The following is a 27,455-nucleotide window of genomic DNA, read 5'->3' as shown; positions in this document are numbered from 1 at the left end:
TCATTACTTTTGCACACCATTGCATGAATGACTGCCTGACACAACATATATTAATATATTTATGATTAACAATTATGAATCAGTTAGACACATGTTGCTATAAATACAGGTGACACCAAATAACTAAACTGGGATACAATTATGAGTCATTCAAAACCTGTTACACTTTAAACTGTTGGTTACCTTAAAACTAACCTTCATCTGGTAGATCACAGGGAAATGCATGTGAATCAAATAATCAGTGTAATGCTGTGTCAGGCGAAAGAACGTGCCGGAAACCGAAGTGTAATCCACAAAGGTTTTAAATGAAGAACAAAAGGGCAAAGGCAGAAAACGGCAAACAGAGTCCCGCAAACAAAGATAATGCAAACCAGAACAGTGGCGTACGTAGCTTGGATAGTCCAACTATATTCATCAGTCTAAACTGTAGAACGGACAATGAGCTGGTGGGGGGAAGGGAGGTTATATAGCGTGGAGGCTGATGAGTGCCAGGTTATTAGTAGATGATTAGTAGGTAAGAGAACTGCTTGGAGTAATAGGTGGGTTAGGTGAAGGGGTGGCTGGTGGATCCCTGGCATGGTGAAGGAACAGATCAAATAAGCCAAATAAACAGAATTTCATGCTCCCATGTAAGTATTTTTAGAACTTTTAAAATACAAAAATACAGAAGTTTATTTTGATAAATGGTTTGGCTGCTGTATTTTTGTAGTTTATTTTGATACACTTGACACAGTGAAGGTATTTGGTATTTTATTTGTAAATACATTTTAATGTATCTTTGCCGACCCTGGTTAATTCATGCGATGATCTCATGTGTGGCCTTGTGTAGAAAATTAAGAGTAACTGATTTATTTACTATAAATGACCATCTTGTTAAAAGTAATTATAAAACTGATTAAGAAAAAAATTCTAGCATCATCCGTTTGCACCAAAAAAGCCACTCTATTTACCACATCGACAAAACCTTTGTTTAAATACATCAAAATATGGAGAACCAAAGACCAAACACACAACATCCAAGCAAACCCAGAAAGACCAACAGCATTCATGGCATCAATGAGAAAAAAAAATCTCAGCAACGATCAAGGAAATATAAAGCATGGTATTGCAATGGGTGTGAATATTTATGTACAGGGTTTTTTTTTTTTAAATTCCAGACATTTCTATGATTCTGTTTTCACAAACAAAAAAAGATACATTTGAACGATTGTAGTTTTATGCGGCAAGAATACAAAACTGAAAAAAGTAAAGGGGATCTGAATACTTTCTAAATGTACTGTACTGTACGTAAAATTCATTTATTTTTTTGTAGTTAACATCATTTTCAATTCAAAGGAAATTTCTAGAATATTATAGCTGGTCAAAAAAATAATCTTACAAATATAGTAAATAATGTTTAGTGTGTAAAGTGTAGTATCAGCTCAAAAGAAAATCCCAGTGTAAAAGTTATTTGCAATTTTATCATGTTCTTATTAATATTTCCGAAAAGCTTGAAGGCTCAACAATCAATGCAGTAGGAATGAAGAGACCTTTTTTTAAAAGATGGCAACATCTCCTGAAAAATTATACTTTCGTCTCCTTCTCGCCTGGCTGATTACGACTACACTCCAGAGTACGCCTGCGGCTGGACAGTGATTGCATTTCAGTGTGGCATTACTGCAATGCACTAATAAGGGTGATATGCAATTCAACTGGAAATCACGCTCCAGTGTGACCATTTAATTTTAAAAGAAGCAATATCTCACTGATTGCTTTTCACTGAAGAGATCAAGCCATAGAATAGGACAGCACAGCATGGACTGGTTTAAAAAAAAAATCTGAGAGTTTTTTTTATTAGAGAGATCAAATGATGTAAGAGAAAAGGCGAAAAGGAGATTTAGCTTTTTATTGGGCAACGTTTTCTACAGGTCAGTAATGAAAAACTTTAATGCATTTGTACATGTATTTAATGCATTTTCACCTGATTTGTAATGCATATTAATCCTTCTTTTCTCTGTTTTCCCCGTATACACTGATCAGGCATAAATTATGACCACCTGCCTAATATTGTGTTGGTCCCCCTTTTGCTGCCAAAACAGTCCTGATCCATCGAGCATTAACACCATTAATTTCTTTAGCAGTTTGAGCTACAGGAGCTCGTCTGTTGGATCGGACCCACGGATCAGACTTCGCTCCCCACGTGCATCAATAAGCCTGGGCCGCCCACGACCCTGTCTCGGGTTCACCACTATTCCTTCCTTGGAGCACTTTTGATAGATACTGACCATTGCAGACTGGGAACATCCCACAAGAGCTGCAGTTTTGGAGATGCTCTGACCCAGTCGTCTAGACGTCACAATTTGGCCCGCGTCAAACTCACTCAAATCCTTACGCGTGCCCATTTTTTCTGCTTCTAACACATCAACTTTGAAAACAAAATGGTCACTTGCTGCCTAGTATATCCTACACACAAACAGGTGCCATGATGAAGAGATATAATTAATGGTATCTACTTCACCGGTCAAAATGTTATGCCTGATTGGTTAAGTGGAATACTTGATACCAAACTGCATGTTGTCCAAGTTGTTCTTGTTGAATTCAGTTGTCCAATATAGCTGTTCATATCAACTGACTTTTCATTTAATTTCAAATAATTGTTACTCATAATGGGGGTTCCCTGGTGGTCTAGTGGTTAGGATGCGGCGCTCTCACCGCTGCGGCCCGGGTTTGATCCCCGGTCAGGGAACCAACCCCCTGCCACTTTTAGTGCCGGTCCCAAGCCCGGATAAATGGGGAGGGTTGCGTTAGGAAAGGCATCCAGCGTAAAACATGTGCCAAATCAAACATGCGGAGGATCCGCTGTGGCGACCCCTAATGGGAGAAGTTGAAAGAAAGTTGCTCATAATAATTGTTAATCCAGGGAATATTAGAATCAGTGTGGATTGGGAGAAATCCAGTTTGTAGTATTAAGAATTAAACCTTTTATTTTTTCATATAAATCATTTCCAAAATGGGGGAATCGGGGCTTCTGGGGTTGCGGATTAAAATCCTGAATCCGCCGTGTGTGTATGAAGTTTGCATATTCTCCATGTGCTTTGGGGGTTTCCTCAGGGTACTTTGCTTTTCTCCTCCAGTAAAAATCAATACATGCTTTGTAGGGTGATCGGCATTTCCAAATTATGTAAACTGTGTGAATGTGTGTGTGTTTGTGCAATTGTACCCTGTGATAAGTTAAGGTCCTCCCAGGGTGTGCGCCACAATACATACAGAGTTCTCGAAAGGTTCCAGGCTCCCCCAAACTCTGTGTAGGATGAGCAGTATAGAAAAATGGATAGATGGATGGATGGATGGATGTGTGGATGGATGGATGGATTTATCAAATTCTGAAAGCCTGTATATGAAACAATGTAATATTGCTGAGAAACTGAATGTGGGGATTTAAAAAGAGGCTAGAGTCTTCCCGAAGACAGCGTTCACCATGTTATTAAGGGCAGCACTTTGTGCTGACAGAGGCCGAGCGAGAACGGACGGGCCAAGCACTAAAGCATGACTGTGAGAAAACAAAGCTCGATGCTGCTGCAATTAGGGACACTCTTACAAATAAACAATCACTTCAACTTACTGGGAAAAAAAATACGTTTCGCACCAATGACCATTTCTTGAAATCTAAGAATATGTAAATACAGCACAGGGGCTTGATGCATTATTTATGAGTCCTAACACAAATTACATATTCCATTCTACATGCATTTTTTTTCCCTCTCAGTGCATGCCATTCCTGCCATCCGACTCTGCGTGCAATTCAGGTGATTTGCATAAGTCTAAATATGCAACATTCATATGAATGCTGATCATAGCACAAATTTATGTCAAAGCCATGCTGTTAACTGACCTCTACATTGCACAACTCGACTCATAATGTTGTTCCGGGCAACTCTGTATAATATGACAATGAGATATGATGCATTGGCTGTGATCTAATCTCCGCAGAACAGTTCTGACGTGTATGCTGGATGTAAACGTGTAGAGTCAGCTTTCAGTTTTAAAGGAAAAAAAACAAGTTAAAGCTGAAGATCTTGGAGTTTCCTCAGGGCGAAACACGATACGAAACGGAGATGTGTATATCACAGTCTTACCTGCGTATGAAGCTTTTCAATCTGCTTTTCATTGATGTTGGCATGCTGGTACACTCGGCTCTTGTAGCGAAACTGTGGGGGGGAAAAAACAAAAGAAAAAAAAAACATGGAATGAGCCGTAAGAAAAAACAGTAAGATCCATTAATGCATTAAACTCCCACAGACTGGACGAAAAAGTATTACACATCCTGCTGTGTTACTGTAACTGCTCATGCAATATAAGTATATATATATATATATATATATATATATATATATATATATATATATATATATATATATATATATATATATATATACATATATATATATGTATGTATAGATAGATAGATAGATAGATAGATAGATAGATAGATAGATAGATAGATAGATAGATAGATAGATAGATAGATAGATAGTGTTGTTATGTGCATTACTATAGTGTAATTACAACTGATACTGAATAGATACGCTCATATATTAAGATGCAATAAAATCCAATTCCAAATTAATTGTAACATGCTCATATATATATATATACAATTAATTCACACATTAAGTCACAAACTTTAATATTTCGTTAGACTGCCTTTAGCTTTAATTACGGCACGCATTCGCCATGGCATCGTTTCGATTAATTTCTGCAATGTCACAACATTTATTCCGATTGAAATCTTGTATTGTTGATGAAAGTGTTGGGAGAAGTCTTCTGCAGCACATCACAAAGATTCTTAATGGGGTTAAGGTCTGGACTCTGTGGTGGTCAATCCATGTGTGAAAATGATGTCTCATGCTTCCTAAACCACTCTTTCACAATTTAAGCCTGATAAATCCTGGTATTGTCATCTTGGAATATGTGCCAGCAGAGAAAAAAAACCCATAAATGGAATATCCCAGTCATTTAAATTTCAGGTAGTCAGCTGACCTCATTCTTTGGGCACATAACGCTGCTGAACCGAGACCTGACCAACTGCAGCAACCCCAGATCATAACACTGCCCCCACAGGCTTGTACAGTAGGCACTAGGCATGATGGGTGCATCAGTTCATCCACCTCTCTCCTTACCCTGATACGCCCATCACTTTAAAACAGGGTCAATCTGGATTCATCAGACCACATGACCTTCTTCCAGAGTCCAATCTTTATGCTCACTAACAATTTAAAGCCTTTTTTTCAATTAGCCTAAGTGTTTTTTTTTTTTTAAGTTTACACAGCTGTTAGGTTCCAATTTCTCCTTGAGGTTCCTTCACATTATGCATGTGGAAATGCTCTTACTTTCAATATTAAAAATAGCTGTGAGTTCACTGTTGTTTTTTTAAAGATTTGATTCCACCAAACATATATATTTACCTTTCGAATGTGTCCATTATTCAGTTTAATCCCCAAATCATAACACATAACCCTTCCCTGATACCACATACAGTATATATATATATATATATATATATATATATATATATATATATATATATATATATATATATATATATATACATATATATATATATATATATATATATATATATATATATATATATATATATATATATATATATATATATATATATATATATTATGTTCAGTTTATAGGTTACAGTACAGATGTAGGTATATGTATATACATATAATATATACACATCTGTACTATCTAAACCATAATCTGTGTAAACCACATGATTGTATACTGTATGTGGTATCAGGGGAAGGGTTATGTGTTATGATTTGGGGATTAAACTGAAAATATGGACACATTCGAAAGGTAACTATCTAGTGGATATTAGAAAAAACAAATATCTCTAACAAAGGGCCTGTTAATGCAATTTGTACCAAGTAACTAACATCTCTGTAACCATAACAACTAAAAGCAATGCTTTATTAGTGCAATCACCTTACGTTTCTAACTTCGTCTCAAATGTTTCCTTTTATTCCCTGAAATGAAGGCAGAAATACCTCGAGGGTGGGCACATCGTTGTTGGAAGGGAAGGTGTGATCTCGAATGAGCTTTTCCTCATCCAGGAAGGTGCTTTCTTTCCCATCCACAGCCGGCTGAAAGAGGCCGTAGTTCAACACATCTCGCAGACTCTGCGTTAGTGTGCACAGGATCTGCTGTTTGGCTGCCCAGACTGTACAATCAGCCTTAAACCTCATGGACCTCTGCCAGAAAGGATAACAAAACACACAAGAGGTTGCATTCCATCGTGTATGGAGCAGGGTGATTTTTTTTATATGGGTGTAGATCACACAAATACAGACAATATTACTGTAGCAGTTGAGACCGTTTTAGGCAGACTGTTTTCACCACTGCTATCAACTATATATATATATATATATATAGTGCTGTCAATCAATTAATAATTTATTGCAAATTACAGGATAGTCATGAGTTAATAGTATATATATTTTAAATATAGTATAAAAACTAATATTTTTCAATACTCTAATCATCAAAACGAACAAATATACTTGTAAATGTTTTAAAGTAATTTTGGTGTTTTAAACTACGTAAATCATCAGAACAGCAAATGAAACTTTTGCTATGTTTCCACACGGATGGTTTTAATTGCCGGATGTGTGCATCATGGTAGATTTTGGTGCTTGATTTGAGATTTGGTGCATCAGTTAAACAAATGTTTAATTTAAATACATTTGATTACGAATAATTTTTCGATTACATTCAAAACATTTTATTTTTAAATCTGAGAATTAGTGATTAGTGATTAATTAATTTGCGTTAAATTATTGCGTTATATAAAACGTTAATAATGAAAATATTATACTGTATATATCAGGCATGAAATTATGACCACCTGCCTAATATTGTGTTGGTCCACCTTTTGCTGCCAAAACAGCGTTGCTATATTGCTACACAATATATGCCAAAAGTACAGATTCTTACTGAAACAACTTGATTTAGCAAAAAAGACAAATTGGTTTAAAAAAAAAAAAATTGACAGCAAACCGTATGACATTTTTTAAAAATGTTTTAATAAAAGGTTCTGCACAAAATACACCAATAGACTTTTCTGCCAGTTGTCTAATGACACAGGCTATTAGCTGTATAACAATATTGAATTACAGTGAATACGGCATATCAAAAACAGCTTAATGTGCCTGATCTAATGAAAGATTACACAACTTCACAAAATCACTCAGAAATACTCACAGGGATGATGAATCATGAGAAAAGGTGTTTACAGATACAGCCAGCTGCAGTATTCAACACTGCACGAAATATACGGTGAACAAATTGACATTAATGGGGCTGCAATTACGAGCGAGTCCTCTGGTCGTGCAGACAGGCTTCAGGGACTGCAGCTTTATTTCAGGATTTGCATCCATAAATATTTATTCTTTTTGGGCTGGCAGAAAAAAGATATTCACCTCAGGTCCTCAGCACCTTCAGAATTTACTTCAGGTCTAGCCTTGGCCAAATCCATTTGCATTGTGTAGACATTTCTGTAGAAATCTTCCCAAAATAGCTTTGAATATCAGTACTGGTGTGATACATTGATGCTATGATAATCACTTAGTTTGTATATAGAAACATATTTGTATTATATATCAGTGGCAAGCAGTCAGGGCCAGCAAAGCCTTTTCTGCTGGCCTAGACACTATCAGAAGCACTGACCTACATTTACATTTAGCTAACTAGCAGCTAGCCTGTCTTTTACCTTGCTGAAATTTCTACTTCCATTTCTACTTATTTTTTAATGTGCATTATTGCATTTCTGGTAGTGGGTCATAGTGTGTTTTTTTTATGGGTTTTTTAGATTGGAGATTTTGGTTTGGAGGTTATAATGGCTTTCTTAAGTGATTTATTAATGTGTTTCTGGTGCTATGTAATGCTAGTTTTCCCACCAACAGACCTGAGTCTGTTTGGTTGGGCAAACAGGTATCCTCAACCCTCATTCTAAACACTGGCATCCCACAGGGCTGTGTTCTGAGCCCACTACTCTACTCCCTGTACACCACTGTGGTTAGCCAGATTAGCAACGACAATGAATCAGCCTACAGCCCACTGCTATATAATAGTGCCATTTATTCCCTAATAGAGGGACTTTTTAGTCAGTGTATCATATATTTCTTTATTTATCCCTCTATCCCTCCATCCATCCATCCATCCATCCATCCATCCATCCATCCATCCATTCATTTTCTATACCACTTATCCTGTACACAATCATGGGGCAGTTTGGAACATACCCCAGGGAACAAGATGATGGACACCTCGGTTGGGGCGCCAACCCCAGGAAAAATCACCCACACAAATGCTTTCTGACGATTTGAAAATTATGACTGGAGAATGAGACCAGAGTATCCAGAGAGAGAGATATGTTATAGCTGTTATAATTTATAGGATAACAGGAAAGTATTTTGTGTCTGTTCCAGTAGTCTTTAAAATGACCCACTGTTAAGTATTTTTCTATAACAGCAAAACAAACCTTTCTGAATACTGAAGTAAGTCATTTGCTAGTTTCCTCCAGTTTCTGAATCAATTTATAGGCTTTTAATTTCCTACCTTTTTTTGTGAGTTTCCCAGTTATCCTTCTGGGAAAAGGTGTAATCATCCCTGCTCACACATTTTCCTTACTAGGGAAATGATGTGTATAATTTGGTACAATAACGTTCCACAATTAAGTCAGATTTCTAGCATCTTATGTAACGGAAAGAAATTTGGGTATAAACGTTTAGTGGTGATATAAAAAAAAGAAAAAAAAAAAAACAACAAAAAATAAAAGCTTTTATGTGGATAACCACTCACCCACCTACGTATACAGTGGAACCCCGGTGTATGAGTACCTTGTAGTACATACGAGTGGTTTTGCTAGTAAAGATCTTACGAGTACGAGCATATTCAGGGAAGACGAGCATTTCTTTTGACGCGTTTGGATCCAGTCATGCATTCTGCTCATCGCTCCCGACGCTTAATGCTCAGTGCATTCTCTTGTGTAAGTATTGTGCTTTTTGTCTGTTTTTATAGTGTTTTTGTTTTATGTCACTATAAATTTAACATCATGGGTCCAAAGAAGTGTAGTGATAGTGCTGGAAATAAGGTTGTAAAAAGAATAACTATTGAAATAAATAAAAAAAATTGTAGAAAAGCACGAACGTGGTGAAATCTTTGTCTGCAATATGGCATGTCTAGTTCAACAGCAAGTACAATCATAAAGAACAAAAAGTTATTTATTTCTTTATGTTTATAATTGATTACTTTTTATGTTTATCCATTGTTACAAGTATATTTGTGTGTTAAATTAGGCATAAAACATTAATTAAGGGCTGAAATAAGCGATCGCCTGAGGTCTGGGAACGGATTTATTGTTTTTACATTAATTCTTATTGGAAAATTGGCATGCGAGTACAAGCATACGGGAACACGAACGGTTTTTAGGAAGGAATTAATCTCGTACACCGGGGTTCCATTGTATTTGTAAATAAAACAGAGGCATGATGCATAATGTAACAAAGACTGGGACGCAGTTTGAGTCTTGTATGCTGGAGAATGATAGGTTAAAAAACCCATAGGCAACATTTTGTTCTTGTGCCATCCAATTGTACTTAAACCAGAGAGCTAGGTCTGCTCTACATGCCCCCGAGGTGAGATCAACTCGGTTTTAAGGAGGTGGTGGTGTTGATAAAGAGGACACTCATTACATTAACAGCCATTCTTGACAATTAACCAGTCCATGACCTACAGCACAACATTTCTGTACTTGAGTAAAAGTACAAAAAACGTAACTGTCAATTACTGTTACTGTTTTTACATTTCTATCAAGTAAAAGTACACAAGTTCTCGCTTTTGGAAAGAACGTATAAGAATGAAAAGTATTGATCTATGGGAACCCGATGTGGATAATAGATGAGGTTCAGTGTTTCATTCTTTTGCAAATCAGACCTTTATAAAGAGAGAGTTTTCTATAGTTACAGTTACACTCAGTGAAAGAACCCTCGTTCCACACACACTCTCTGCAGAACCACAGGGTTACGCTTTGCTCTTGCTTTTCAATTCATATCTTCACTTAAAAGTAGAGAGGAAAGGTATTTTCTGAAATCTTTAGCTGAAAATGTTTAGCTTCTTCCATTTTCTAATGATTGCTCCAACAGTGGACCTTTTTTCACCAAGCTGCTTGGCAATTTCCCCGTAGCCCTTTCCAGCCTTGTGGAGGTGTACAATTTTGTCTCTAGTGTCTTTGGACAGCTCTTTGGTCTTGGCCATGTTAGTAGTTGGATTCTTACTGATTGTATGGGGTGGACAGGTGTCTTTATGCAGCTAACGACCTCAAACAGGTGCATCTAATTTAGGATAATAAATGTAGTGGAGGTTGACATTTTAAAGGCAGACTAACAGGTCTTTGAGGGTCAGAATTCTAGCTGATAGACAGGTGTTCAAATACTTATTTGCAGCTGTATCATACAAATAAATAGTTTAAAAACCATATATTGTGATTTCTGGATTTTTTTTTTAGATTATGTCTCTCACAGTGGACATGCACCTACGATGACAATTTCAGACCCCTCCATGATTTCTAAGTGGGAGAACTTGCAAAATAGCAGGGTGTTCAAATACTTATTTTCCTTACTGTACATTCTACTCCATCTACACTATATGAACAAAAGCAGGTTTCTCCAAACTTTGTTCTGTCAGGGCCACATAATTATTTTACTCTTTCTTTAAAGGGGACCAGGTCAGTCTATAACATAAAATTGCATGGGCCAGAGTGACTACCAGTATTATTAGCCTTACAAGCTTGATAATTGTTTTTCTGGCAGGTTTCATACTGTTGGCACTTTTGGTTAAATATTCTGCATTCTTTTCCAAATGTTTGGCCATTCTGTCTGTCTGTCTGTCTGTCTGTCTGTCTGTCTGTCTGTCTGTCTGTCTGTCTATCTGTCTGTCTGTCTGTCTGTCTGTCTGTCTGTCTATCTATCTATCTATCTATCTATCTATCTATCTATCTATCTATCTATCTATCTATCTATCTATCTATCTAATCTAATATTTAGTCTGCTTTTTCCAAATTTACATAGGGTCCAATAAAAAAAGATAATATAGTATTGTTATTTGTTCTGCGCATTTGCTATGGAGACAAGCTGACAGAAAAGGTCCGACAGGAGTCTCCATGGACTATGATGTTCGGAGATGATTGTGGTTTGTGGTGAGAGTAGGTAACACGTTGAGGAGAGCCTGGAGAGATGATCTACCTATCTACCTATCTAGCTAAAGGAATATTGTTCCCTTCCACGTTGTTCACACTCTGAATCACATGTGAAATCAAGCCAACAGCAACACACGACCTTACCAGCAGAGTGAAGTCATGACCAGGAGCTACAAAATGCACATGGAGTGGAGCCGATGCTAGCTTCTGTTTGTTCAGGTAAGCGCTTTGTGTGTAAATCTGTGTAGGCATGAGCTTTAAAAGCAAGCAGAACTTCTGACTGTGTGTTCCTCTTTGACCCCGTTTCATTTCGGGGTGAATACACACAGCCGATGTGCCATTTGTTTCGAGGGAGGAGCATCTCTCGAGGCTCTCAAGAGAGCCGACTGCTTGCATTGTAGCCACATGACTATACAGGGAGTGCAGAATTATTAGGCAAATGAGTATTTTGACCACATCATCCTCGTTATGCATGTTGTCTTACTCCAAGCTGTATAGGCTGGAAAGCCTACTACCAATTAAGCATATTAGGTGATGTGCATCTCTGTAATGAGAAGGGGTGTGGTCTAATGACATCAACACCCTATATCAGGTGTGCATAATTATTAGGCAACTTCCTTTCCTTTGGCAAAATGGGTCAAAAGAAGGACTTGACAGGCTCAGAAAAGTCAAAAATAGTGAGATATATTGCAGAGGGATGCAGCAGTCTTAAAATAGCCAAGCTTCTGAAGCGTGATCATCGAACAATCAAGCGTTTCATTCAAAATAGTCGACAGGGTCGCAAGAAGCGTGTGGAAAAACCAAGGCGCAAAATAACTGCCCGTGAACTGAGAAAAGTCAAGCGTGCAGCTGCCAAGATGCCACTTGCCACCAGTTTGGCCATATTTCAGAGCTGCAACATCACTGAGTGCCCAAAAGCACAAGGTGTGCAATACTCAGAGACATGGCCAAGGTAAGAAAGGCAGAAAGTCGACCACCACTGAACAAGACACACAAGCTGAAACGTCAAGACTGGGCCAAGAAATATCTCAAGACTGATTTTTCTAAGGTTTTATGGACTGATGAAATGAGAGTGAGTCTTGATGGGCCAGATGGATGGGCCCGTGGCTGGATTGGTAAAGGGCAGAGAGCTCCAGTCCGACTCAGGCGCCAGCAAGGTGGAGGTGGAGTACTGGTTTGGGCTGGTATCATCAAAGATGAGCTTGTGGGGCCTTTTCGGGTTGAGGATGGAGTCAAGCTGAACTCCCAGTCCTACTGCCAGTTTCTGGAAGACACCTTCTTCAAGCAGTGGTACAGGAAGAAGTCTGCATCCTTCAAGAAAAACATGATTTTCATGCAGGACAATGCTCCATCACACACGTCCAAGTACTCCACAGCGTGGCTGGCAAGAAAGGGTATAAAAGAAGAAAATCTAATGATATGGCCTCCTTGTTCACCTGATCTGAACCCCATTGAGAACCTGTGGTCCATCATCAAATGTGCGATTTACAAGGAGGAAAACAGTACACCTCTCTGAACAGTGTCTGGGAGGCTGTGGTTGCTGCTGCACGCAATGTTGATGGTGAACAGATCAAAACACTGACAGAATCCATGGATGGCAGGCTTTTGAGTGTCCTTGCAAAGAAAGGTGGCTATATTGGTCACTGATTTGTTTTTGTTTGGTTTTGAATGTCAGACATGTATATTTGTGAATGTTGAGATGTTATATTGGTTTCACTGGTAAAAATAAATAATTGAAATGGGTATGAATTTGTTTTTTGTTAAGTTGCCTAATAATTATGCACAGTAATAGTCACCTGCACACACAGATATCCCCCTAAAATAGCTAAAACTAAAAACTACTTCCAAAAATATTCAGCTTTGATATTAATGAGTTTTTTGTGTTCATTGAGAACATGGTTGTTGTTCAAATTAAATCCTCAAATAAAATTAATCCTCAAAAATACAACTTGCCTAATAATTCTGCACTCCCTGTACACACTCTCAACTCTCAGAGAGCGCTCTTCGAGGAGATCGCTCTCCCTCGTGGCTCGGGCCCCGGTCTTGAGTCTCAGAGGCAAAGCTGCTTACCTGCTGGGTCTAGCGCTCTCTCCCTGGGGGAAGCATGCCCTTTCAGCAGTTTTTTCCCCGGCACGAGCACCGCTGTGCTCCACATTTCTTCCTCCAAGGAGGAAGAGATTATGAAAGCTAGTGAGCCCACGGACTCCTCCCAGCCTGTGCTGTACGAAGAGCTCCTAGAGGTAGTGACGTGGGCCGTGTCCATGCTTGAGCTAGCTGGGTGTCCAGGTCCTGGGATAGCCTGTATGCAGCCCGCCTCTTCACCCCACAAGTCTTGCTGTAAGCATACATGGTGGGGATAAAAGAGTGCGACTATTGGATGATGCCACGGGTGAAAAAGATGCTAGCTGGCTACCACTAAACCACTCCCGGCTCTTCTGTCCTGTGCTCTGGATGTGCTCTCACACACTAGGCAAGGACTGGGCAGTGTGGCATGATTGGACTCTCATTCTGAAATCGTTGTGAGGCAGCTCGAGTTCCTAAAAGGGAACGTCTCTAGGTTACGTATGTAACCTTAGTTTCCTGACGGAACGAGACGCTTTGTCTCCGAGCCACACTCCCTGCATCCCTGCCCCGCTTCTCTTCTCATTTGCAGAAGCTAGCGTCGGCTCCACTGCATGCACATTTTATAGCTTCCTGGTCGTGACGTCAAACCGCCAGTGATGTAATGTCTTGCCGTTGGCCGGATTTCACACGTGATTTAGAGCATGAACAACGCAAAAGCGTTCCAAAGCATTGCTGCACAGTGTCTCGTTCCCTCATGGAATGCATACGTAACCTAGAGACATTCCTAATGGTTCCCAGTAAATTGGGTTCTAGTACTATTCAATAGGGCCATTTATTTCTTAATAGAGGGACTTTTTACTTAGTGTATTATTTATTTATTTATTTATTTATTTATTTATTTATTTATGTATCCATCCATCCATTATCTATTCCACTTATCCTGTACACAATCATGGGGCAGTTTGGAACATACTCCAGGGAACAATATGATGGACACCTTGGTTGGGGCGCCAACCCCAGGAAAAAACACCCACACAAATGCTTTCTGACAATTTGAAAATGCCAATTAGCCACATTACGACTGAAGAATGAGACCAGAGTAAAATGCAAATTAAACCCCTGAAGCACAGAGAGATGCGAGGGTGCTAAGCACTAGTTCTGCTTGTCACGTATTTTTTATTTTTATTTGTTTGTTTACAAAGAAATTAATTGGTTATTTTATTAAATTCTAATCAATGAAGATCTATCTATCTATCTATCTATCTATCTATCTATCTATCTATCTATCTATCTATCTATCTATCTATCTATCTATCTATCTATCTATCTATCTATCTATCTATCTATCTATCTATCCAAAATAATGCTTTACACAAGTAGAAAACAGAAGGCAATGTGTTTTTCTTTCTTGGTAGTGACTTTGTAGTTTTGAAAGGGTATTGGTTATAGCTAATTAGTTACTTTTGCAGTATTGCAGCCTTCAGGCGTTTTTCTTTTATTTCTGATTACAAAACATTCTAAATACAAAAAAAACTATTTGTTCTTTTTTTGTCCCAGCCTGATTCAAACACAAACCAAAATATATGTCTAGAATCTAGAATCCCTTCACAAGTTGCTTTAACCTCTAACTGTGGAACTTTGTAAAACTGCAGCTACAGTAGAGTGCTCTCTTCTTTATGAAGATTAATGGCGATGCGAGAGTTTCTGGTAGAAATGGGCACAATAATTCTTTCATGAATGGTGTGGCTTTAATAGGTGTTTTTATGGCCTTATAGACTCCTACAGTGCTTTTAAGAATGAGTTAGTGTACATCTAGTTATTGTTTTCCCAGTGGCCCTTAGCTGTCGCTCTCGCTCTGTGCCCTCAGCAGGAAACTGCTTCAGTAAGAGTCAGGAGGCAATTTACGATAATGATATAATGCAAGCTAAAGCACATGGCCCCAATGCCTGAGGCGCCTGAGGCGCCTGAGCTTACTGTGTGTGTGTGTGTGTGTGTGTGTGTGTGTGTGTGTGTGTGTGTGTATGTATGTGTGGGTGTGTTTGGTGTGTTTGTGTGTGAGAGACCAAAATGCATAACATACAAATAATAATAATTACAACAATATAAGCACAATCTAAGCTTTATCCGATTAACAACTCTGTGAATACCACTGTGTAATTCTGGCCTGTAAGTTTCAGTAAAAGAAAGTGTGACCTCAATGCCTGTCAGTCTCAGTGACAGAGGCGTGGCCTCAATGTTTTTAGTCTTAGTGAAAGAGGTGTGGCCTCTATAGAAAATTAATAGCATCTTCAATGCATATAGCAATACAGGTGAGAGTGTGTGTTTGTGTATCTATGGTTGTGTATCTGTGTGTGATTTGTGTTCACTCACAGACTGCTGCAGGTCAGGAATAACGACGCAGATGAGTAAGGAGTCACCGCGGCTGCTACTCGGTCGCTCTACACATGGTTGCTCGTCTCTCAAGCTGTCTGACTCCGAGCTGCCTGAGTCGGAGAAACTCTGAGCCATCTCCTCCTCACTGGACATGAGACTCCGCGGCATAGCAAGAGCTACAATATATACATAGAAAAAACACACATACAGAAAAAAGAGTACATAATTATTTTTATTAATAAAAATTCCAATATCGAAAATGAATATTGTACATGATATTTCTAATATTTAAAAACACACAGTTTTATATTGTAATGCTCAAAGGTGGCAAATAATGAAGTACAGAAAGATTTTTCTGGTATTAATACTTTACTTCACTATTTATTTTTCAGACAACTTTACTAATTCCCATGTGTAATCAGTCCAATGAAAAGCGCAGCATCTCGTTCCCTCAGGGAACCATAGTTATGTATGTTAACTGGAGATGTTCCCTTTCAGGAACTCAAGCTGCATCAACAACGCTTTGGGAACGAGTGTTCAATACCTACAGACTGACCAGTCCCCTGCATAAGGACAGAGGGGCCAGGAGTGGCAATGAGGTCGAGGTCATAAAACTTAGCGAAGGCAATGAGGTGGACCAGCCTACAGCATTGTAAATGTCTTGGAGAGAAACTCCAGAGGACCAAGCCTTAGAGGCTGCCACACTCCGAGTCAAGAGTGCTCTGACTCCAAAAGAAATGGGGTGACCAGAGGACTTGTAGGAGGATGAAATTGCATCCACAATCCACCTGCTGAGCATCTGCTTGTTCGCAGGGAGAACTCTACTCGGAGGGCCATAGCAGATGGACAGCTGCTTCGACTTTCTTCGCAGGCACTCTAGGTCGTGCCAAGGGCCTCAGCCTCTGGGTACCGTGATGAAAACATGTCACCAGCAGGTTTCTACACAGTGACTGCCTCGCCAGGGGGGCATGGTATGCCAAAACGGTGGAGGAAGGTCTGGACTGAAGATTGGTGTCTACCACCTTCTGGTCTAGCTTTTACAGCAGGTCGGCCCGATAGGCCTGCGGCACTGCTTAACCTGCGGAAGTATTTTGAAAGGGCTTAGTGGGATGCGTCAAGTTTTTCAGGGACGATAGGACACCCGAGGAGAAATAGCTGTCCAGCATCTCTTCCACCCAGGGCCCCGACTCGTAATCACACTCTATCAGTACAACAATGTTAGAATATAACAGTGTTTGAGCTGAACAGGCGGGCCGAAACTTCATGTGCTTTTAATGCTTAATGGTCATGACGTCACCCCGCCGGTGACGCTGCGCTTTTCATTGGACTGATTATACACGTGATTCTGAGCGTGGACAACGTGGAAGCATTCCCAAAGCATTGGAGCAGCATTGTTGCAGCATTGCAGCTGGAGTTCCTGAAAGGGAACAGAGACATTCTTGATGACCTGATCATCATCATCTTCTCTCACATCACATTCTCTGCTTGTGTTCTATATAGTGGTTGTTCAGCCTGGATACATTCATTATGTAACAGAATTTGACATTCTTTTGTATTAATTTATTAATATTATGTGAGGTTCAGTTACCAGATTGACATTAAAAGAGGTAGAAATAATGTTTTTACTTAAATACAGTACATGTCAGAGCCCAAACTTTGTTACTTTAACTTAAGTAAAACAAATGTAGTCATTACTTTTATGAGTATCTGTACTTCTACTTAAGTGAAGGATGTAAGCACATTGCTGGTAATGCTGAGAAAATTTGACAGATTCTTATACATTTACATTTATGGTATATGGGGCCCAGAAGTGGCAGCTTGGTTTGGTTGGGACTTGAAATCATGACCTTTAAGACCAATATCCAGTGTCTGAACCACTAGCTACCATATCTAAATATTTAAAATACATATTTGTAGCAATTGAACTCAATAAACAGAAATATTTGAACCCCTTTATATTTAATTTAAATTTGTAGCACGTCTTCTTCCAAAATAAGTGTACAGAAATGTCACTTGCTTGATAATATAATTCAAATGGTCGAGGCTGTGTGAAAGATCTATACAAAAATGTTACAAAATGTCTCATAACACATATGATCAAACTACAGAAAGCAAAAGGACTCATGAACTGGCCCCATGATTCCACCACAGAAAGTTGTGCATTGTGAGGTTATATTTTCCTGACGTGAGAGCTGACTAAACAACAGATGGCGAAATGAGTCGCAGAGGCCAGAGAGGACAATGTATTCTGGATATCTAGACCACAAAGAAAGAAATTCCTTGCACAGTTCACATGTATGCTTTTTATTTCAAGTTTTTGTTTTATCTCATTATCTTCAGTAAGCTCTTGATCCTGGGCCGGGTTGTGAAGAGACTGGAGCAAGAACCCTGGGTGCAAGTCATTGTACATAACTGAGGTGTTTTGACCAGGAAAAGCAATGATTATACAGTAGGCTGTAAGATGCTTTTAGGGTAGCAATACTTTCCATCACTCTGATGTTCAAGGCCATGTTCACACTAATAGGGTTTTGTTTGAGACGCCTTTTCAATCATTGCAGACATAGCTGTTTCAAAAAAATGCTCTCCAAAGTGGATACATTTGAAAACTACATTTTTGCATCGTGGATTGTGAAAACTGAGGCTTTGGAAAACGATGACGCATTTTTAGTCATTGCCTTGACGTTTCAAAGGCCAGGAAAGTAAATAAATGGCAGGCAGAAATGATGCCGGTCAAAGCGCCTTACATTTTGCTAGCGTGAGCCTTTTTAGACATTTCAAATATATTCCAGATTAGTGGAGTCGTAACCTCAGTGATTTTTGTCTTTTAAAATTGTGAGTTACGGTCTTGTCACGAACAGGATGGTGTAACCAGCATCTTGCTAGAAAAAACAAGGGAAGGAGCTGTTATTAATTAGAGATCACACTAGCCTTTCTTTCTTTCTTTCTTTCTTTCTTTCTTTCTTTCTTTCTTTCTTTCTTTCTTTCTTTCTTTCTTTCTTTCTTTCTTTCTTTCTTTCTTTCTTTCTTTCTTCATCTGCTTCTTCCATTAGCGGTAGCCACAGCGGATCATTCATCTTCATACCATTACATCTGCATCTACATCTGCATCAAAATCTCCTACTTCCAAACCTAAATCAGATACATATATGCAAATCAGATAGTTAGAGCACACAATGATGTCCATATATACATATCCACAAGTCAATTGAACAAAATGTGAATATCTTGCAGGATATGTTATAGTTTAATAAACTGCAGCTTGTTTAATTTGTACCACTTTAATAATGTGTTTATACCCAACTTATAAATCCAAATCATTCTGCAGATTGCAGGTCAGTGTCAGTTGAACCACTGTGCTGTATGTTCATCATTTATGCTGATAACATGGTGCCATGTCGCATATTGACATCCTCTGTGCCAGTTGTTGTGGTAAAATCACACACTCTTTGCCTGCTAGGATTTTCTTGTTAGCACCGCTGACACCTCGGAGGAGGCATCTTTATTTGCCTCTCAATCATTTTTACCCTGTCAGTTTAGAACACACCCCCAATGCGCACTATTATTCAGCCGTCCGAGCCCAGGCGCCGGGTGTGCGTGTTCCTTAGACATGTTTTGAACAGTAACGCTAAAATGAAGGGCTGCAATTGTTTCGGAGAAAAAAAAAAGTAAAGGAAAAACAGCCGGCTATGGCAAACTTCCACCAGAATCGCTGACTATATCTCGAGGTGTTTCTCGACTATTCTTCTTGGTTCATGACATCGATTCCTGGAAGACCTAAAAAGCTTACTCAGCACTTGCAGGCCTTGCATGCAATACAGCTGATTTTCCCAAAGGTGGGAAGACAAACTAAATTTCAGAAGAGTTATTACCGAGGACCTGGTAATGAAGGCCCAGTTGTGCACAACGTATTTGGAAGGATGGGGAGGACGAACGAGGAAAGATCTGGAAAGGGGGAGAAAAAATCAAACAAAGAACCAGCTGAAGAAGATGCATCAGACCACAAATACAGATCAACACACAAACTCAATGGAGCCAGGGCTACACGAACAAATCAAGTTTTAGATGTCCGAGTCATGGAGCTGTCAATCAACTATTGACTATTTCAGTGGTGTAAATGTATTTTGTTACTATACGTAAGTCATTTTTTGGATAATTTCTAGTTTTACTAAGTATCAAAGTTATAAGCAATGCATTCTCTTTGAAAAAACTACATTAATTATGCAATATATGTCCTTTTTACTTTATGTACTATAATATTTGAGTTGGCAATGACCGTTACCAATTACATTTTGCAATCAGTCAGTCAGCTCTCAATATTTGGTTTTACTTTTATTTATTTTTTTATAATTTACTTTAATTTTATATCCATTACATACTGATGGTTCTTCTACTTTGTGACGTGATACTATAATTTTATTTGTTAATTAAAAATACCTTTTTGAAAGATTACTACTACTACTTTGGTTTTTTTTAGTGTCTTGTTTGATCTTTGTTTCATTCTGCTGTGTTGATGAGGTTGTGTTGATGGTTAATTCGTTGTTGTACAATTAAATTTTTGAATTTTACGAAATAAAACCTCACAAGGCAACAGTTTTTTCAACATGTGTCTTAGTCAAGTGCGTCTTTGAGTTTACATTCAATTCAAGTTGAATTGTACAATCATGTACTGTTCATATAAGATACTCTAGTACTCAAGTCATATTGGAATTGTTTACTTGTATTGGAGCAAGTTTTGGTATCTATACTTTTACTCAAGAATGATTTTTAGGTGCTATTTACACCTCTGGACTGTTTGCATGTCTTCCATCAAGAAAACACTACAGATGTAGATCCTGATGTCATAAGGACAACTTTTTCCCTTCAGCCTTTCCTAATCAGTATAACCTCACAAATGTGCCAATACTATAAATAAGAAATTAATATGGAATAGCTGACATTTCAGACACAGTATGGCCAAAAATAATCCTGGATAGGGCGTTGTGTGTTGCCAGTGATTGACGGCCTGGCAGCATGTAGTAAGTGTGCTAATGGTTATTATTACAGTTTCAGCTAGGGAAAACAGATGAGTTGATTAATGCAAACAGTGAAATGCCCTCTATTGTGAATATTACAATATTCACAATTGACGGCATTTCACTTTTTCAATTACATTTCAATATTTAAATAATGTCTTTAAACTCAATTGCTTAAATGAGCTTTTACTGATAAATGTAACAGTTAAGCAAAAGTTGTTTGTCTTTTTATGATTATCCTTTAATTGTACAGTATCCTTGAGTGTTTTGAATGGTGCCTTTCAATAACATTTATTATTATTATTAATATTATCTCTGATCAGCCATAACATCAAAACAACATGCCTAATATTGTAAAGATCAACTTTGTGTAACCGAAACAAATCTGATTCATCAAGGCATAGCCTCCACGAGACCTCTGAAAGCGTGCTGTGGTATCTAGAACCAAACATTGGCAGTAAATTCTGTCCTGTAAACTATGAGAGGGGGAAAGTCTATGGATTAGACCTGTTCATCCAGCACATCCCAGAGATGCTTGATAGGTTAGAGATCTAAGAAATGTAGGCCAAGTCAAGACTGTGAACACTTGGTCATGTTCCTCAAACCATTGCCGAAAAAAACGGTCTCTGCTATTAGGGAATACCATGAAAGGGAGTACTTGGTCTGTAACAATGGGGGGAAGTAGTAAATCAGTGGTTTAGGTGCTTTGGGGCCCTTAAACAAGGCCCTTCACCCTCTGTGCTCCAGGGGCATTGTCTTAGCACTCCAGAACCATCAGGAATTTGCCCATAGTGTGCCCTGGTGCCACCAGTTCCTCGGTACTGTATGTGATGTACAAACTGGGTGCCCACATGATCCAAAAGTAGATGGGATTCATCAGCTTCTTTCATTGCTCCATAATTTAGTTCTAATGGTCTAATGGTCTCTTTGCCACCATGAAAATTTTCATTATGTGTTTTGCTACACTTCTATATGCTCAGGCTAGATGAGCTAGCTTTTATATTTCACAAGATATATTCCTGTATTAGAGATGCTCTGAGCCATAAACCATACACCTGGACCCACTGAAGTTGCACCAGCAGCTAATTAAAAACCCTCCAATTCTGTAGCATTAACTAAAGGCATTCCAGATTCTTTGGTATCCTTCCCACCTACTCAACATATTCGAGATTACATCAAAAGTTCAGTTAGCTTGATTTACTAACACTAGACAGGATTACTGAGAACCTTCATAAACATTTAACAAGGTTATTTTCTTCATGTTGAGCTGCCTGTGCGACCCACAGCCGTAACAGTGTAAACTAGACCCGTGCTGGTATCTCTTTCTCCCCTGAGTTCATATCACACAGCCGTGTCGTTCATCAAGCCTGTCAGCCCCTCGTACCTCATCGACCGTTCTCAAGGAACGAGAAGTCAGCACTTTCATGCAGAGGCTTTTCAGCAATTAAGACCTTTATCACTGACATGGAAATGTACCATTTTGCATAAAAAAGCCATCATTAGTTTATATAGACACACATGTGCACATACACTACACACACAGTTTCCTCATTTCCAAATAAAGTAATAAATGCTTCTGGGGTGAAGCTCATTAGAAATGCTGCTTAAATGATCATTCCAGTCATTTGAGAATATGCCTGGCTGCCTCTCTTATGTCTAATTATTTAGAAATAAAGTCCTAATCCTGAGTGTGTAGTCCAGTGAGAGAAGCAGTGCTTTGTATTAAATTTTAATGAGAAATGATTTACAACGATACATTAAATGTATTTTGAGTGGATTTTTTTATTTGTGACACTGTGCCTATCAGCCGCAGAGAAGAGTGTGTGACCTCTGTGCCTTTCAACCTTAGAGAAGGAGGTGTGGCCTCTGTGCCTATCAGCCTCAGTGAAGGGGGTGTGGCTTTTTTCCTGTTAGTTTCAGAGAAGGAGGGAGTCCCCTGGTGGTCTAGTGGTTATTATGCGGCGCTCTCACTGCTGCGGCCCGGGTTCGATCCCCGATCAGGGAACCAACCCCAGCCACTTTTAGTGCTGGTCTCAAGCCCGGATAAATGGGGAGGGTTGCGTTAGGAAGGGCATCCAGCGTAAAAAAATGTGCCAAATCAAACATGCGGAGGATCCGCTAAGGCGACCCCTAATGGGAGAAGACGAAAAAAAGTTTAGTTTCAGAGAAGGAGGTGCGACCCCTGTGTTTGTCAGTCTATGTGATAGAGGTGGGGCTACACTGTATGTGAGTCTCAGTAAAAGAGGTATGGTCTATGTGCCTGGGTGTGGCCTCTATGCCATTCATCCTCAATGAAGTAGGTGTGGCCTCTGTGTTAGTCTCAGGGCAAGAGGTGTGGTCTTTTATTTTCAGTAAAGGGGATGCGGTCATTATGTCTGTCTGTCTCAGTGAAGAACTTATGACCTTCATATCATGAAGGATGTGTCCCCTCTACTCTATGTCTGCCAGTTTTAGTAAGGTAGGCGGGACCTCTGTGTCTGTCAGTATCAAAGAAGGAGTTGTGGTCATAGTTCAGTTGATTTTTCAGCACACACCACCCAAATTATGTTCGAAATGCAAAATAGATGTTCAAGTATCATTATATTCTTCCTTCTGCAGAGAAATCACTTCCTGAATTTCAAATCATTTCTTTTTCTTACATAAGAAAATAGAAACTGAGATAGCAGAGATAGTAATAAATGAATTTGAATAAAATACAGATTTTAGGTCAGTGCATTCTGGTCTAAATACATAATTTATTATATAAACTAATGTTCAGCTTTATTCTTAATTGAAGGGTAGGAACTGAAAGTTCAGTAGCTAATTCTCTGTGGTTCGAAAGCTCACATCTGTCAGAGAGCCATAGACTGCTAGGACTGTTGAGCAACTCCTGAGCTCTGTGAATGGCTTCTGTGAAGATTCTGTCAAAGCTGTGCTGGATAAAAGCGTTTGCCATTTGGAGGAAGTGTTTTATTCACGACATGGAGGGGTTAGGGCTGTGGGGAATTTCATTCTGCTCACATTTATGTGCCAAAGAATTTCCAGCCCCTCCATTTCATCTTCTCATAGCTACGTGCAGCTGGCTCTTGGGGGGAAGACCAGGCTTTAGCATTTCTGGGCACAGCTGTTTGTTTGAACATGTCTAGCTACAGTACACCTATGTTTCCTTGGTGAGGTGGTCTAAGGCAAGGCAGGGCTCTTTGGTAGTTTAGGAGATTTTAGGAGGCATCTAGGTCACAATTTCTCTGTATTTTTATGAATATACAGTTTTTTATGGACTAGACATCAGTGACAATCTTTGGAAAAAAAAAACTTGACATCCCATTCCACATTTAGGCTTCATTTGCTGTTATAATTAACCTCCATTCTTCTGAGAAGACTGTTTTGGAGATTTGCACTTAAAGTCAGGTACCGATGTAGTTGAGGTGAGGAGGCCTGTGCTAGTCGGGGTTCCAATTCATCCCAAAGGTGTTCATTAGGTTTGAGGTCAGATCTCTATAGCAGTAGAGATTCCACTCCACCCCATGTAAAGCATGGAGCCTGTGCACAGGCATATTGTCATGCTGTAACAACTGTGTGTTTTGGAAAAAAAGCCACATATGGCTGGAAAAGTCAGGTTTCTCAATACGAGTGGAGTTCAACATAAACATTTCTCACGTGTTTCAGTGTTATTCTCAAAGTCTTTCTAAACAGATCGTGAATGCCACCTTAATTTTTGTGACCCTTCTATCGTCGCTTAGCAACCATCGCTCCTGCAGTTAACCTCGATCTATATCCTTTTGCAGATTTAGAATCACATATGTATCTAGAAATGTGCCATAGGGACTTGCAAAACTGACACTTGAGACCCCGAGTGCAGTGTTATGCTTATGATTTTGTGTATGTGGTATTAAGCTATGCCCTGTACTGTTTATTTTGTATTGTAAATATACAGTAGTCAATAAAAGAACAGGAAAATTCATTGAAACATGATTTACTATTCATATTTTCAAAAGATTTTGAATAAAAAGATTTGAAAATATATATATATTTTTTTTAGGAATTCAAAACAAGCATCACTTTTCATTTCCCGGAGCAGTACCACAGAGAAAATGGCCAAGAGGTGCTTGGCTGCACTGCTGGAAAGCAAAAGAAACACACACACACACACACACACACACACACACACACACACACAAAGCCCACAGGCAGAAATGTGTCGTTTTCAGAAGCCATGCTCTCTGACAGCACTTGCCACAGGAGGAAGATTCTCAGCGAGGAAATTATCGACAGGACTAAGCCATCCACCACCGAGAACTTTTAATATTTTATAAATGAGTTAGGGCATGAGCCGAGACCACCGCAGATCCGATAGTGAAGACGTCTTCACAGTATTACACGTTTTAACATTAATGAAATCTAACACAATTGTATAAAACTAGATCGAACAATCTGTTTGTGTGTGAGAGTGTGTGTGGGGGGGAGAGTGGTTGAGGCAAGGGGAGGAATCAATTGGGGCCACAGAAACATCTAGAGATCGAGAAGGAGTACAGAGAGAGAGGAAAAAGAGAGCGAGAGGAATATAAAGAGAGAGAGAGAGAGTGTGTTAGAGTGTGTGTGTGTGTGTGTGTGTGTGTGTGTGTGTGTGTGTGTGTGTGTTTATGATGGCTGAAAAGATCATTAAGATAAAGAAAAGTAATAATTGAGAACCAGCAAGAAATTAATAAAGGAAAGGGAGAATGGAGAAAAGAAAGGGGAATCCATATAGGGAGAGGAGAGACAAATAAAGAAATACAGAGATAGAAAAGAGAGATGACAAGATACAGTGACTGAGAGAGACAGAGTTTGGGGAAAGAGAGAAACAGTGTGTGTGTGTGTGTGTGTGTGTGAGTGTGAGAGAGAGAGAGAGAGAGAGAGAGAAAGAACGTTTGTGAGGGGACAAATGAAAGAGTGGAGCAAAACGTGAGAAAAGAAAGGAAATGTGGAAACTGAAAGAAGAGAGGCAGAGATATAGTATAGAAAATAGGAATATAGAGAGCGAAGAGGTACAATTAAAAGAGTAAAATTGAATGGAGAGGGATACGAGTGTAAGAGGAGATTTAGACAGAGAGTATAGAGAAAGAAAAACCTAGAAACAGATGCATACAGATACAGAAGATATGAAAAGAAAATGTCAGATACAGTGAGTATAAATAGATGTAGACAAGAATAAGATGTAGAATAGATGTAGAAAACATGATAGAGACAGACAGACAAAAGATGTACAGGAAGAGAGAAAGAGACAGAAGACAGCTGGACAGAGTGATAGACAGTTACATAGAGATGAAGAGAAGGAGAAATGGAGAAACAGACTAGTAGAAGTACTGTAGATAAGTGGTGAAAGAAGAAAAAATGGGGACAGAGACAATGAAAAAATAAAGACTGAGATCAAAGAAGAAGTGAGAAAAAGATACAGACATATATATATATATATATATATATATATATATATATAGAGAGAGAGAGAGAGAGAGAGAGAGAGAGAGAGAGAGAGAGAGAGAGAGAGAGAGAGAGAGAGAGAAAGAGAGACCTCCTTAGCTTCATTATCACAATTGAGATTGAATTGCTTATTGCTTTGGAAACACTGCTTACATGAGTAAGTAAATGAGTGAGTGAATGAGTAAGTGAGTGAATGAATTAATGAATTATTTCCAGAGAGTTAAAAAAGTGAAAAATTGATTGAGTGATTGAGTATGTAAGGGAGTGTGTGAGTAAAAGAGTGAGTAAGTGAGTTAGTAAATAGTGAATGAGTGAGTGAAAAAGTGATTGAATGAGTGAGGAAGCAAATAAATGATTGAGTGAATAAGTTAGAGAGTTAGTGAATGGAAAAGTAAGTGAATGAATGTGTGGGAATGAGTTAGTAACTGAGTTAATGAATGAATGAGTGAGTGAGTGAGTGAGTGAGTGAGAGAGTGAGTGAGTGAGTGAATGGTTGAGTGAATAAGTGATTGAATAGATGAGTATGTGTGTAGCGGAGTGAGTGAGTTTTAGAATGAATGACTGAGTGAATAAGTTAGTAAGTTAGCATAATAAGTTAGCAAGTGAAAAGGTGATTGAGTGAGTGTTAGTGAGTAAATGAATAAATAAGTGAATAAGTTAGAGTTAGCAAGTGAAAAAGTGATTGAATAAATGAGTGAGTGTGTGAATAAGATAGTAAGTTAGTAAATGAGTGAGTGAATTAGTGAGTGAGTGAGTGAGTGAGTGTGTGAATAAGTGAAAAATTGATTGCATGAGTGAGTGAATAAATGAATGACTGAGTGAATAAGTTAGAGTTAGCAAGTAAAACGGTGATTGAGTGAGTGAGTGAATGAGTTATTTAGTAAATGAATGAGGTAGTGAGTGAATAAGTTATTGAGTGAAAAAATTAGTGAGTAAATGAGTTATTGATTCAATGAGTGAGTTATTGAGTGAATGATTTAGTGAGTGAATGAGTGATTTATTCTCTGAATGAAAGATTAAGTGAGTGAATGAGTGAATTAGAGAGTGAATGAGTGAGTTACTGAGTGAATGAAAGATTTAGTGAGTGAATGAGTGAGTTATTGGGTGAATGATTTAGTGAGTGAATGAGTGAGTTATTGAGTGAATGAGTGAGTTATTGAGTAAATGATTTAGTGAGTGAATGAGTGAGTTATTGGGTGAATGATTTAGTGAGTGAATGAGTTAGTTATTGAGTGAATGAGTGAGTTATTGAGTAAATGATTTAGTGAGTGAATGAGTGATTTATTGAGTAAATGATTTAGTAAGTGAATGAGTGAGTT

General features: G+C 38.7%; 1 protein-coding gene across 1 annotated transcript in view; it reads right to left on the bottom strand.

The window, feature by feature from the left end:
• shank2b (SH3 and multiple ankyrin repeat domains 2b) overlaps positions 1-27,455 on the bottom strand; it is a 170,832-nt gene that overhangs the window by 130,754 nt on the left and 12,623 nt on the right. Inside the window, exons 2-4 of the mRNA XM_046849277.1 lie at positions 15,686-15,864; positions 6,045-6,248; positions 4,116-4,187 (exon numbers count right to left, since the gene is read on the bottom strand). Of these exons, the coding sequence (XP_046705233.1) occupies positions 4,116-4,187; positions 6,045-6,248; positions 15,686-15,856 (447 nt within the window). The 5' untranslated portion in view covers positions 15,857-15,864. The remainder of the gene's footprint in view (positions 1-4,115; positions 4,188-6,044; positions 6,249-15,685; positions 15,865-27,455) is intronic.

This window comes from Silurus meridionalis, chromosome 5, assembly GCF_014805685.1.
Source record: "Silurus meridionalis isolate SWU-2019-XX chromosome 5, ASM1480568v1, whole genome shotgun sequence".
Taxonomy (NCBI): Eukaryota; Metazoa; Chordata; class Actinopteri; order Siluriformes; family Siluridae; genus Silurus; species Silurus meridionalis.
This window is presented reverse-complemented; position numbering and strand designations above follow the sequence as displayed.